This window comes from Muntiacus reevesi, chromosome 21 (genome assembly GCF_963930625.1).
Source record: "Muntiacus reevesi chromosome 21, mMunRee1.1, whole genome shotgun sequence".
Classification (NCBI taxonomy): Eukaryota; Metazoa; Chordata; class Mammalia; order Artiodactyla; family Cervidae; genus Muntiacus; species Muntiacus reevesi.
The window spans coordinates 3,904,241-3,916,928 of record NC_089269.1 but is presented as its reverse complement, the minus strand read 5'-3'; the positions used below and the strand labels follow the sequence as shown (position 1 = coordinate 3,916,928).

Here is a 12,688-nt window from a genome sequence, read left to right as displayed (position 1 = left end):
TCCATGGGATCACAAAGAGACGGACATGACTGAAAGACTGAACTGACTGTACTTTTCACTTCAGTTACTGTGTTCTTCAGTTCTGATGGATTCTTTTCTTCTATTCTCCAATTCCTTGTTGCAGTTTTCACTGTTTTCATCCATTCTTCTCCAGACTAGTAAGCACCTTTATGATTATTACCTTAAACACTTTATCAGGCAAATTGCTTATCTGCGCTTTCATTTAGCTCTTTTTCTGAGAGTTTCTCCTGTTTTTTCATCTGAAACATATTCCTCTGTCTCCTCATATTGCCTAATTCTCTGTGTTTATTTCTAGATACTAGGTAGGTCCATGACATCTCCCAATCTTAGATAAGTGGCCTTATGTGGGAGATGTCTTGCGGGGCCCAGCATCAAGGCTCTCTGTGACCACCAGAGCCAGATGCACCAGAAGCATCTCGTATGTGTGGCCTTCTATTGTGGTGAGGCTGATTTCCCGCAGGCACTCAGGCAGGACAGGCTTCCGAACACTGCTGGCTGTGCAACCTGTCGGGCCAGGACTGTCACAAGTCTCATGACTGCTGGTGGGCTGTGCCAGCCCCAGGTGCTAATACGTGAGAGAGGCAATTCCAGCATGGTGCCCCCCAGCTCGGGCATCACAAAAATGGCTGCCACCAGCATCTCAGTTCTGGGGGGGATCCCAGCTGCCTACTGTCTCCTAGCAAGGCTCTCCATGAAAAGTCACTGCCTCTGACCCAGACAGCTGTCAAGCGCTGCCTCTGTGCTGGGACTTGAAGCAAGGATGCTTTTGGACACACCCTTTAAGAGCAAAGTCTTGGTATACCACAGTCTTCTGGCTCTCCCAAACATAAGCCCCACCGGTATTCAAGGTCAGATACTTTGGGCACTTGAACTCAACTATTCTTGCCTGGAAAATTTTATGGACAGAGAAGCCTGGTGGGCTACAGTCCATGGGGTCACAGAGAGTCGGACATGACCAAATGATGCATGTGCGTGTGCGCGCGCACACACACACACACACACACACACACACACACACACTTGGTTTAGGACCTCCAGGATGGGGAGCCAGATGTGGGGCTTGACCCTCAGGGAGGATCTCCACTGCTGTGACTTTCCTCCCACTTAAGGACCCCAAGTGTGGCTTCTGACCAGACCACATCTCTGCCCCTCCTACTCATCTCATTGTGGTTTCCTCCTTGCAGTTGTAGAATATGTTCTCCATCAGTCTTTGGGTCATTCTCAGAGATAGCTGCTCTGAAAACAGTTGTATTATAACTTTGATGTGCCAGGGGAGGTTGTAAGCTCAGGGTGTTCATACGCTGCCATCTTCATTCCTTCTTCTACAATATCCTATCTTATCACCAATGTAGGCTGTAACCATATCTTTACTAAAGAAAATAGTATATGTATAAATGTTCTGTAAACATTAAAACCAGCTGAGTCAAAGGTACTGTTAATATCAGGCTTCACAATGTTAATTCTTAAGAAGTTAAAAAATGAAAACCTTCTGTGGAATTAAAAGTGAACCGAAATAACCTATGAAGGACAATATAGACTTCAATGAGAATATTAATATTGATTGTACATTCTTATCACAATATCATACTTGCTAATACAATTCAGCTAAATTAAACATTTTGCCAACACTGCCTCCCAGAAATAACAATTTAACCACTAAAACATAAACAAAAAATAGAAATAAATACTTACTCACAATACCAAACTGTCCCCAGAACAGAAGTATAGCCAAAACTGGGAAAATAACAATGAGGATATTTTCATTTGGAGAAAACCATGAAACTGGGAAGAAAGAAAACAAAAATCACAATTAACACTCACTATAATCACTTTAACTCCTAACTGTGTCTAGTCAACAATATATATTATTGTGGAGATGGAAAATAATTGAATTAAAACTTCAGCTTTAAAATAAGTAACAAACTACACATATCATTTACTTATACAACAAATTTTACTTATGAAATAAAAAATTATTTACGTAAGTGCTTTTCACCCCATTTTCCCTAACCTATGACTTCTAGAAGGAGGCAGTCTGGCACAGGAATTAAGAACAAGGTTCTAGCTCTAGAACAAGCCACAGTGTCTGGCTTTGAAAAGCAACCGCAATTTACAATCTCTGTGACCTTGAGCAGTCTTAACCCTTCTTGTTCTTCAGTGTCCTCATTGTTATACTAGACTATTGTGGCTGTTACACTGTTGGGCTGTTACTGGTGGATGTTACACTGGACTGTTGCAACTGTTAACAAAGTTAATACATAAAAAACCTTGGCCCTTAACAAGTGCTTGGTAAACATTAACTACAATTATAATTATGCACTCCTACAGATAGCATATTAAAAAGCAGAGACATTACTTTGCCAACAAAGGTCCGTCTGGTCAAGGCTATGGCTTTTCCAGTGGTCATGTATGGATGTGAGAGTTGGACTGTGAAGAAGGCTGAGCGCCAAAAAATTGATGCTTTTGAACTGTGGCATTGGAGAAGACTCTTGAGAGTCCCTTGGACTGCAAGGAGATCTAACCAGTCCATCCTGAAGGAGATAAGTCCTGGGTGTTCATTGGAGGGACTGATGCTGAAGCTGAAACTCCAAAACTTTGGCCACCTCATGCGAAGGGTTGACTCTTTGGAGAAGACCCTGATGCTGGGAGGGATTGGGGGCAGGAGGAGAAGGGGACGACAGAGGATGAGATGGCTGGATGGCATCACTGACTCAATGGACATGAGTTTGAGTAAACTCCGGGAGTTGGTGATGGACAGGGAGGCCTGGCGTGCTGCAATTCATGGGGTTACAAAGAGTCGGACATGACTGAGCGACTGAACTGAACTGAACAGTGAATACCTGTTATGTGTAAATGCCAAGAATTTATCTTAAGTCAACAGTGACGCCTTTCTGTAAAGCCTGACTCAGGGTATCAAAATGAGGAAGTTGTACTCCAGGGTACCTTCTCCTTACTCCGACTAAAAACAAGAGAGATGTGAGCCCTAGCTTTTCTCAAACTTACTCTAGACTAGAAGATGCATTTATGGATAATTAGGCCTCAAATGATTGTTTATGTGTAAAGTAACATGAGGGGCTTTAGGTACTAAGTGAAGCGAAGTGAAAGTCACTCAGTTGTGTCTGACTCTTTGCGACCTCATGGACTTTACAGTCCATGGAATTTTCCAGGCCAGAATACTGGCATGGGTAGGCTTTTCCTTCTCCAGGGGATCTTTCCAACGCAGGGATCAAACCCAGGTCTCCTGCATTGCAGGCGGATTCTTTACCAGTTGAGCCACAAGGGAAGCCCAAGAATACTGGAGTGGGTAGCCTATCCCTTCTCCAGTGGATCTTCCAGACCCAGGAATTGAACATGGGTCTCCTGCATTACAGGCAGATTCTTTACCAACTGAGCTATTAAGGAAGCTTCTATTAAGTGTGCAAAGAGCCAACTCATTAAAAAAGACCCTGATGCTGGGAAAGATTAAGGCAAAAGAAGAGGACGGCAGAGGATGAGATGGTTAGACAGTATTACCGACTCAATGGACATGAACTTGAGCAAACTCTGGGAGATAGTGGAAGACAGGGAAGCCTGGCATGCTGCAGTCCATGGGGTCACAAAGAGTCGGATATGACTTAGCGACTAAACAACAATTAAGTGTGTTACAAGTTACCTAGAGAATGATCATATAAAATGATACATTCCACATAAAGGAAATTGTGATGTTAAGTCTTCAAAGAAGGTTTGTTGAGAACTTTAAAAAAATTAAGTTTAGTTGCATCTTATTAACTCTTAAGACCATAATTTTACCTGTGAAATTTCTTCTCTAACAACAAAGCAAAGCAAATGCACTGAAAGCATTTCAGAGTTTGTCTGTATCGAGGGAAACGCTAATTTTTTCCAAAGCAAGCGCTCATGTTCGTCTAAAATTAACTCTTTCAAATCTTCCACTGTTCTGCCTCTTTATCAGCACGTAAGGAAACTATTGGACTTTCATACAGTAATGCGAGCTATGCATTTCCCAAGTTAGCTTATAACGTTAAGCTCTGGTAGATGCTACCAATAATCCACAGAATATAATAATGTTATAAATTCTATCCCACAGATATCAACTTTCCATAGTCTAACATTTTGCCCTACACATGCAGAGACTCAATTGGTTTCTTGCTGAAGGTCCCAACAGTCAAAAAACAGTGAGTGAATGAAAGACAGCTTTTTTGGGTGAGGGGTGGATGCTTTCATGGTTGCAGATCTCTACCAAAAGACAGATGTCCTCTGAATTAATACCTTAATTTCCAACAGTTACTGACCATCTTCCTTTACCAAGGAAAATCCATTTCAATTCAATCTAAAATCCTACCAAGAGAAACCTTTATGAATTATCCCTAGGGTTTCACATCTAAATGCCCAAAGGATTTGGTAAAAGCTCTATGATTTAAGGATTATTCTTAATTGACTTATTTTTCTCTACTTGCTTTACTATTTTGAGTTGTGTATATGATTAACTCCCCAAATCCTCACAATTATTACAGGAGGATTAATTAACCCCTTCTTATCATAGGGGAAACTGAGGCCTAGATAATTAAGTCACTGACTTCTGACCCAAGTTCCCCCTACTCCTTCACCAAACCTACCCTCTCAGTTTCCCCATTTCTCCAGCTGCTCAAGCTAAAAGGCTTGGAATCATCCTTGACTCCATGGTTTCTCTCACACCCTACTTCTGGCCTGACAGTAAATTCTGTGGTTGCTGCTTTCAAGATGCAGCCAGTATCTGATCTCATATTCAAGACGGGCTGAGAAGGTAACGTTATTTCACGGGCCTCCCTGCCTATACAACAGAACAAAATATTCAACAGTCTTGGCATTTATTAACAGAAATCTACCAGTGAAAATAAGAAGTATGTTTGACCTGGTCTGACCACTCATTTTTCATTTATTACACAGACATTTATTAAAAGCCCACCATGGGTAGGGTGGGTGGTAAAGAATCTGCCTGCAATGCAGGAGACAAAGGAGATTCGGTTCAGCTCCTTGATAGGGAAGATCTCTTGGAGAAGGGAATGGCAGCCCACTCCAGTATTCTTGCCAGGAAAATCCCATGGACAGAAGAGTCTGGCAGGGTACAGTCCATAGCGTCACAAAGAGTTGGACACAACTGAGCAACTGAGCATGCATGCGTGGACAGGATTTCTTCTAGGCATCTGAGACTCAGCAGTGAACAAGCTAGGCGGAGCCACAGACTTGAGGAAGGGGAGGGGCTGGGGGGCAAGACTCTAGTGGGTAGTAAAGAAAGCTTCTGGGGAGGGAAACTGGCCCCAAACCTTGGACTGGAAATAGTCGGCCATTTGCAGACAGGGGAGAAGAAACACCAAAGGAACAGCAAGTTTGAGCAACTCAATGATGGCCAGTGTGACTAAAATTTAATGATACACGATGAGATGGAAAGAGTGCTGGGATTAACATCATGCTGGGTCTCATCAGCTTGTTAAGAAAGTCTGGATTTTATCCTACAAGCAATGAAAAGTTATTGGAAAGCCTCAAACAGGGCAGAAAAATGATTCACTTAAAATCTTCCTTGGTAGCCATGAGGAGAATGGATGAGAGAGAAGCAGGACCTATCAGAAAGTTAATGCAGCAATCAGCTAGGAGCACAGAGGTAGGAGGTGTTTGCCAAATACAGTCCAGTCCTGTGTTCAGATAACTCATCAAATGTAAAGACATAATAGGGAACTGTTACAAACGAAAGTGACTGGAATGCGGATGCTGAAACTATGAGCAATGGCTGAAAGAACTGGGGGTTTTTACCTTAGAGAAGAATAAACTCGGATGAGAAATACCACAGCCCTCCTAGTGAGTGAGAAATTGGAGGGTTGCAAGCTCTAGTTTGACGTCAGGAAGAATTAGAACTGCCTAATAATTGACAAAAATACTTTGGGAAGTAACAGCCTCCTCATGTCAAACATTTATGTAAAAAGTCTGCAACGACCAACTACTTAGGGTATGGTAGAAAGAAATCATGAATTAGATGGGGAGACAGACTAGATGACTAACAGCTGACTCTACACCTCTATGCAGAAATAATAAGTATTTCAAAGATGGGGCGTAGGATTATGAACAAATAACGTTACTGACTAAGTGATTCTTAACTGAAACTTATCAAAACTACCTGGGGTTTATCCAAACATCACATACTCTCTAGGGCTTCCCTCATAGCTCAGTTGGTAAAGAATCTGCCTGCAGTTCAGGAGACCCTGGTTCAATTCCTGGGTTGGGAAGATCGCTGCAGGAGGGATAGGCTACCCACTCCAGTATTCCTGGGCTTCCCTTATGGCTCAGCTGGTAAAGAATCCACCTGCAATGTGGGAGACCTAGGTTCAATCCCTGGGTTGGGAAGATCTCCTGGAGAAGGGTAAGTCTACCCACTCCAGTATTCTGGCCTGGAGAATTCCATGGACTGTATAGTCCATGGGGCCACAAAGAGTCAGACACGACTGAGTGACTTTCATTTCACTTCACTTCATATATGCTCCCCTCTCAGCCTTTACTCCAAGAATTGTGTGTGTGTGGCTATGGGGGTGGAGGGTCCACAACTTACTCAGTTCAAAATCACTACTGTAATTCACCTTCTCTCATTGACATAAACACGGTACCTCTAACTGGTAAGATGGGAAAAGTATGATGATCACTGAATTGGACATTCAAATATAAAATGAGATTCTGGGGTAAAAACAATGTTTTATATAAAATTACATATAAGACCTAAAAGATGATGCTGTGAAAGTGCTGCACTCAATATGCCAGCAAACTTGGAAAACTCAGCAGTGGCCACAGGAATGGAAAATGTCAGTTTTCATTCCAATTCTAAAGAAAGGCAATGCCAAAGAATGCTCAAACTGCCGCACAGTTGCACTCATCTCACATGCTAGTAAAGTAATGCATAAAATTCCCCAAGTCAGGCTTCAGCAATACGTGAACCGTGAACTTCCAGATGTTCAAGCTGGTTTTAGAAAAGGCAGAGGGAACCAGAGATCAAATTGCCAACATCCGCTGGATCATCAAAATAGCAAGAGAGTTCCAGAAAAACATCTATTTCTGTTTTATTGACTATGCCAAAGCCTTCGACTGTGTGGATCACAATAAACTGTGGAAAATTCTGAAAGAGATGGGAATTCCAGACCACCTGACCTGCCTCTAGAGAAACCTGTATGCAGGTCAGGAAGCAACAGTTAGAACTGGACATGGAACAACAGACTGGTTCCAAATAGGAAAAGGAGTATGTCAAGGCTGAATACTGTCACCCTGCTTATTTAACTTATATGCAGAGTACATCATGAGAAACACTGGGCTAGATTAAGCACAAGCTGGAATCAAGATTGCTGGGAGAAATATCAATAACCTCAGGTATGCAGATGACACCACCCTTATGGCAGAAAGCGAAGAACTAAAGAGCCTCTTGATGAAAGAGGAGAGTGAAAAAGTTGGCTTAAAGCTCAACATTCAGAAAACTAAGATCATGGCATCTGGTCCCATCACTTCATGGGAAATAGATGGGGAAACAGTGGCTGACTTTATTTTTCTGGGCTCCAAAATCACTGCAGATGGTGATTTCAGCCATGAAATTAAAAGACGCCGACTCCTTGGAAGGAAAGTTATGACCAACCTAGACAGCATATTAAAAAGCAGAGACATTACTTTGCCAACAAAGGTCCATCTGGTCAAGGCTATGGTTTTTCCAGTGGTCACGTATGGATGTGAGAGTTGGACTATAAAGAAAGCTGAGTGACGAAGAATTGATGCTTTTGAACTGTGGTGTTGGAGAAGACTCTTGAGAGTCCCTTGGACTGCAAGGAGATCCAACCAGTCCATCCTGAAGGAGATAAGTCCTGGGTGTTCATTGGAGGGACTGATGCTGAAGCTGAAACTCCAGTACTTTGGTCACCTGATGCAAAGAGCTGACTCATTTGAAAAGACCCTGATGCTGGGAAAGATTGAGGGCAGGAGGAGAAGGGGACGACAGAGGATGAGATGGCTGGATGGCATCACCGACTCGATGGACATGAGTTTGAGTAAACTCCGGGAGTTGGTGATGGACAGGGAGGCCTGGCGTGCTGCGGTTCGTGGGGTCGCAAAGAGTTGGACAGGACTGAGCGACTGAACTGAACTGAACTCATGTACGTGACCGCTTTCCCAGTCGCTCAGTGGTAAAGAATCCACCTGTCAATGCAGGAGATGTGAGTTCCATCCATGGATCTGAAAGAAACCCTGGAGAAGGAAATGGCAACCCACTCCAGTATTCTTGCCAGGAAGATCCCATGGAGAGAGGAGTCTGGCAGGCTACAGTCCGTGGGGTAGCAAAAGAGTTGGACACAACTCAGTGACTAAACAACAACTCCTTCAAATATATACAAGGTACACCTCCATGCACCAAGAACACATTTCCACAAAAGAAGAACACAATAAAATGTCTAACAAAATTCAAGCCACAGTTTAACTGATGCTTTAGGATTGTGAAGGGTTTTTTTTGTTTTGTTTTGTTTTGTTTTTGATGTATTTACCTGGCTAAGATATACTCCCTAGTTATTTAATCAAAGCCAAAATTCTAAGCTGGTTCCCAAAACCTGCCCCCTGCAAGCCTTTTTTAAAAACTCCTTCCCCTTAAGGGAAGGATGGGCCTGTGAACATGATGGATTTCATTCCCATGATTATGTTGTGTCATATGGCAAAAGGAATTTTGCTGACTGTAAATTAAGGTCCTCAATCAGCTGACTTTGAAAAAGAGTGATTAGTCTTGAGGGAGAGGAGGCAGACCTAATAAGACGTTAAAAGGATCTGGGATTGTTCTAGCCTCCCCTCCCCGCCCCCACCCCCCCAAAAAATCAACATATGCAAAGGAATCAGCAAGAAGAAGATTAATGTTAGCTGACTTTAAATGTGGAAGAGCTCCTGCGGCAAGCATAGAGCAACCTCTAGAAGCTAAGAGAAGCCCTCATCAGATGTCCAGCAAAGAAACAGGGACCTCGCTTCTAAGGAAATTAATTCTGCCACAACCACGTGTGCTTGGAGCAAGACCCTGAGCTTCTGATGAGAACACAGCCTGCAAACGTCCTGATTTTAGCCTCATAAGACCGAATGCAGAATCTAGTTACACCGTGACCACAGCTGTGATCTACAGCGTGGTGAGCTAATAAATGGGTGTGCAGTCTAAAGCCGCTGCATTTGTGGTTGTTTGCACATGCACTAGAAAACCAACACAGGGATCTCAAAATGCCTTCACGTCAACGTCAGGAACATAACATTTCATGTTGATGATAGCGGAAATGGCAACTTTTCTAAACTTGAACAGACCTTGTAAAACAAAACCCTAAGAGCTTACTCAGAAAAAGGTAAAAATTTAAGCTTCTAAGTTTTTGTATCACTATACAATAAATACAAATATGAGTAACACATTGCACAACCATTATTATGTACATTTAGTAATTTGGTTGTTTACAAGATGTTTTCATAGCAACCAAATACAGTGGTAGTAAACATACGGGTTTTAAAGAAAGACAAAACTATGTTAAAATGCTGGCTATGACACTGATTTTGAACAAGTACTCTAAATCTCCCTTAGTTCACGTGTTAAACGGTAAGACTGATAACTAACTCCCAGCGTTCTCAAATTCAAGACACAATGAACATAAACCACTTGGTATGTTCCTTATAAATGCAAGATTATTTTCCCGTGGCACTGTACTATCCCTTCCCTGAAGTCGGGGACTACGCCTTAGTCATCACTGAGTCCACTGTGCCCAGCACCCTGCCCGGCGCATAGTAGGTGCTCAATAAATCTCTGCTTAAGTGAGCAAGAGTCTGATGAAATGGTCCCCACTCGGCAGGTAAAAACAGAGGGCCTGACAGGTTGACCTTCTTATCCAGGTTTTCTTAAACTAGAAAATAAAATGTATTTAAAGAGCTTTCTAGGCTGCCGGAAGTAGGGGCCGAGGCGGAGGCGGAGCAGGCGGCAGCCGCCCGGGAAAGCGAGGCGCGGGAGCCGTAGCCCGCTGACAGGCAGGCCCGCGGCCGTCTGCGCCCGGCAAAAGCAGCAGGCCCGGGCGGCCCTGGTGCCCGGGCCGAGGGCCCTGCCTATCCGGCTGCCTCGGTGGGACCCGGGCCTTTCCCTCAGCCCGCCAGGGGGCGCCGCAGAGCTGGGGGGCGGGCGCGGCTGACCGGAGAAGGGGCGCTGGACCGGCCCGGGGAGAGGCTCCGGCGTCCTCAAGCGGTGCCCGGGCCGGGGGCCGGGAGTCCTCGCCTGCGGACCGAGGCAGGGGTTTCGGGGCTGCGAGGGCGCGTCGCCCTCTGCCCCCGCCGGCTCCCCGGACGCGGATCGGTCCCGGGCGGTCCCGGCCAACCTGCTGCTGGAGGAGGAGAGCAAGTTTCGCGCGGACTGCCAGTCTGAAGGCAGCGCATCCTTCCCTGCGGGCGAGGGGCCCAGCCTCCGGGCGGCACGGCGGAGGCGGCCCGGGTGTGGGGGGTCTGTAGAGCTTGGGGGGCCCCGATCGTCCACATGGTAACGCGTGCTACCCTGCTGAGGAGCTGCTAGGCGTCCCGGGGCGCCGGGTTTGGGGTGCGGAGAGGTTGCGGGGCGAGTGTGTGTCCAGGCTGGGGTGGGGGCGAGGGCGGGATGCTCGGGGGTGGGGAAGGGGCAGGGTGTGCGTGGGTGAGGAGGTCCACATCTCAGGGCTCTGAATGAGTCCTGCGCCGGCTGTCAGTGCAGCTCGCAGCCTTCCACGTGCAAAGCTGGGGTGAACTGCAGCGGGGCGCGGAGGGGCTGGGGAGGAGAGGGAAGCGAGATGACCGGGAGGAAAACTGCTTAAATGGTTTTTAAGTGTGGTGAGCGTGGCTGCCTGCTACTCGGTTAGCAGTTCCTTCTGTCATTTTACAGCCTTGCTGAGATCTGACAGAGTACTTAGGTGGCTTTCCTCTTCCAGGACGTGTGGAGGGGGAACTGGCTTATGCAGTGACACAGTGCGATTTCTAGACAGCCTAACCCTGGCTTGTGGGGTGTGTTGCAGGCCTGATGTGTGTGTGGTGGCAGGAACTAGCAGATTATGGCTGTAGTGCAGGATCGGTTTAATCAGTGCAGAGAAGGAAACAAGGGCTGCATCGAATTTGTTACTTCCATGGTGATCACCCTTCTAAAGGTGAAATATGATCATGGCAGAGCTATTTAGTCTTTGTTTTCTGTGTCCTCAAAGATTCATGATTTGATACAGTTACAAATCAGTATGCTACCAAAGCCTGGTTATTAGTGAAATATTTGCACCTGAAATTGATAGATTACAAATATTTTGTTTCCTTATTTTCTTTCTGAATTCTTTGGAATGGAAATTAGAGTTGGGAAAATTCCTTTTTTGGTTTGGGAGCTATTGCTAATTCACTTTTGTTCATAACGCAGTGAATTTACCTGGATTGTTTGCCGTATAGCATGTTGGGCATATAGTACACAACAAAGATTCGAATGTATTTGTCTTTATCAGTATTGAGAAAGGAATTCCATGCTTAATTGATACTTTCACTTAGTCACCTTTTATTTTGAAGAAGTAAGGAGATGTAAGGAGATGACATTGGACGCCGAGTAGTATATTTTAGTGTCCTTTACCAATGACTAAAAGGCACGTGCCATTAGGAAAGTGGATCCCCCGACTTCTTTCCTGAATTTTTGCATTGTCAAGAATTCATTTTAAAAGTATTATAGAATCAGTTTATGTTGAGTAGGTTAATTTCTTATAGTTGACTCTTGTGAGATCTTCTGCTAGCTCTATGGGAAGATTTGACTTAAAATTTGGGAGTATATCTCTTTGGCTTGACTTAAATTCCCTTGTGTCCTCAGTTGACAGATCCTGAGTCACAGTGAAGCAACCCTAAGAGAAAAAAATAAAAAATAAAAAGAAATAAAAAAAAATAAAAAAATAAAGAGCTTTCTAAATCCAAGTCCTGTGCTCTGTCCATGGTACCATACTATACATAGGCACCAGAGGCATATAATATAGACACACATGTATACAAAGGACTTTATATATATTTGACAGATAGTATTTCTAAAATACTGTGCTTAAAAGAATGGCACAAAGAATGGCCACCTGTAATTCACATTCTACTAAGTAGAATTCTCTATGACACAATTTCAGTTCCTCATCTGTGTCTAAAAAATTGGTTTCTATTGCCTAAATCCCCGATGTCCATATGATGGGCAAGTTCCATGATCACAATACATTTGTATTCCACTGTAACAGTCCTGCTCCAACTAACTTTTTGTTGGAAGAAGGGTTCTTTTTCTCCCCCCGGTAAAAAATAGATGCAAAACAATGATATGACAACAGCAGATGCCAACAAGGATGTGAACAAATGAGATCACTCATATGCTGCTGATGGGAATATCAAATGGACCAACCACTCTGAAAAACAGTTTGACCGTTCCCTTAAAAACTAAGCATACGCATGCAAACAACCAAATAATCTGTCCTTATTCAGAGAGATGAGCACTGTGTCCATCTACGAAACCTCCACATGATTAATTCACTGCAACTCCAGTTGTAATAGCCAAAAACTGGAAACACTCAAGATGTCCTAAAACAGGTGCACTGTTAAACAAGCTGTGATATTTGAGGGAGAGGAGGCAGACCTAATAAGACCTTAAAAGGATCTG

General features: G+C 44.2%; 1 protein-coding gene across 2 annotated transcripts in view; it reads right to left on the bottom strand.

Annotated features, from left to right (window-relative positions):
* The window catches only part of CD47 (CD47 molecule), a 60,711-nt gene that overhangs the window by 31,407 nt on the left and 16,616 nt on the right, over nt 1–12,688 (bottom strand). For both annotated transcript variants that reach the window (XM_065913790.1, XM_065913789.1), the window contains exon 3: nt 1,714–1,803. In XM_065913790.1, the coding sequence (XP_065769862.1) occupies nt 1,714–1,803 (90 nt within the window). The remainder of the gene's footprint in view (nt 1–1,713; nt 1,804–12,688) is intronic.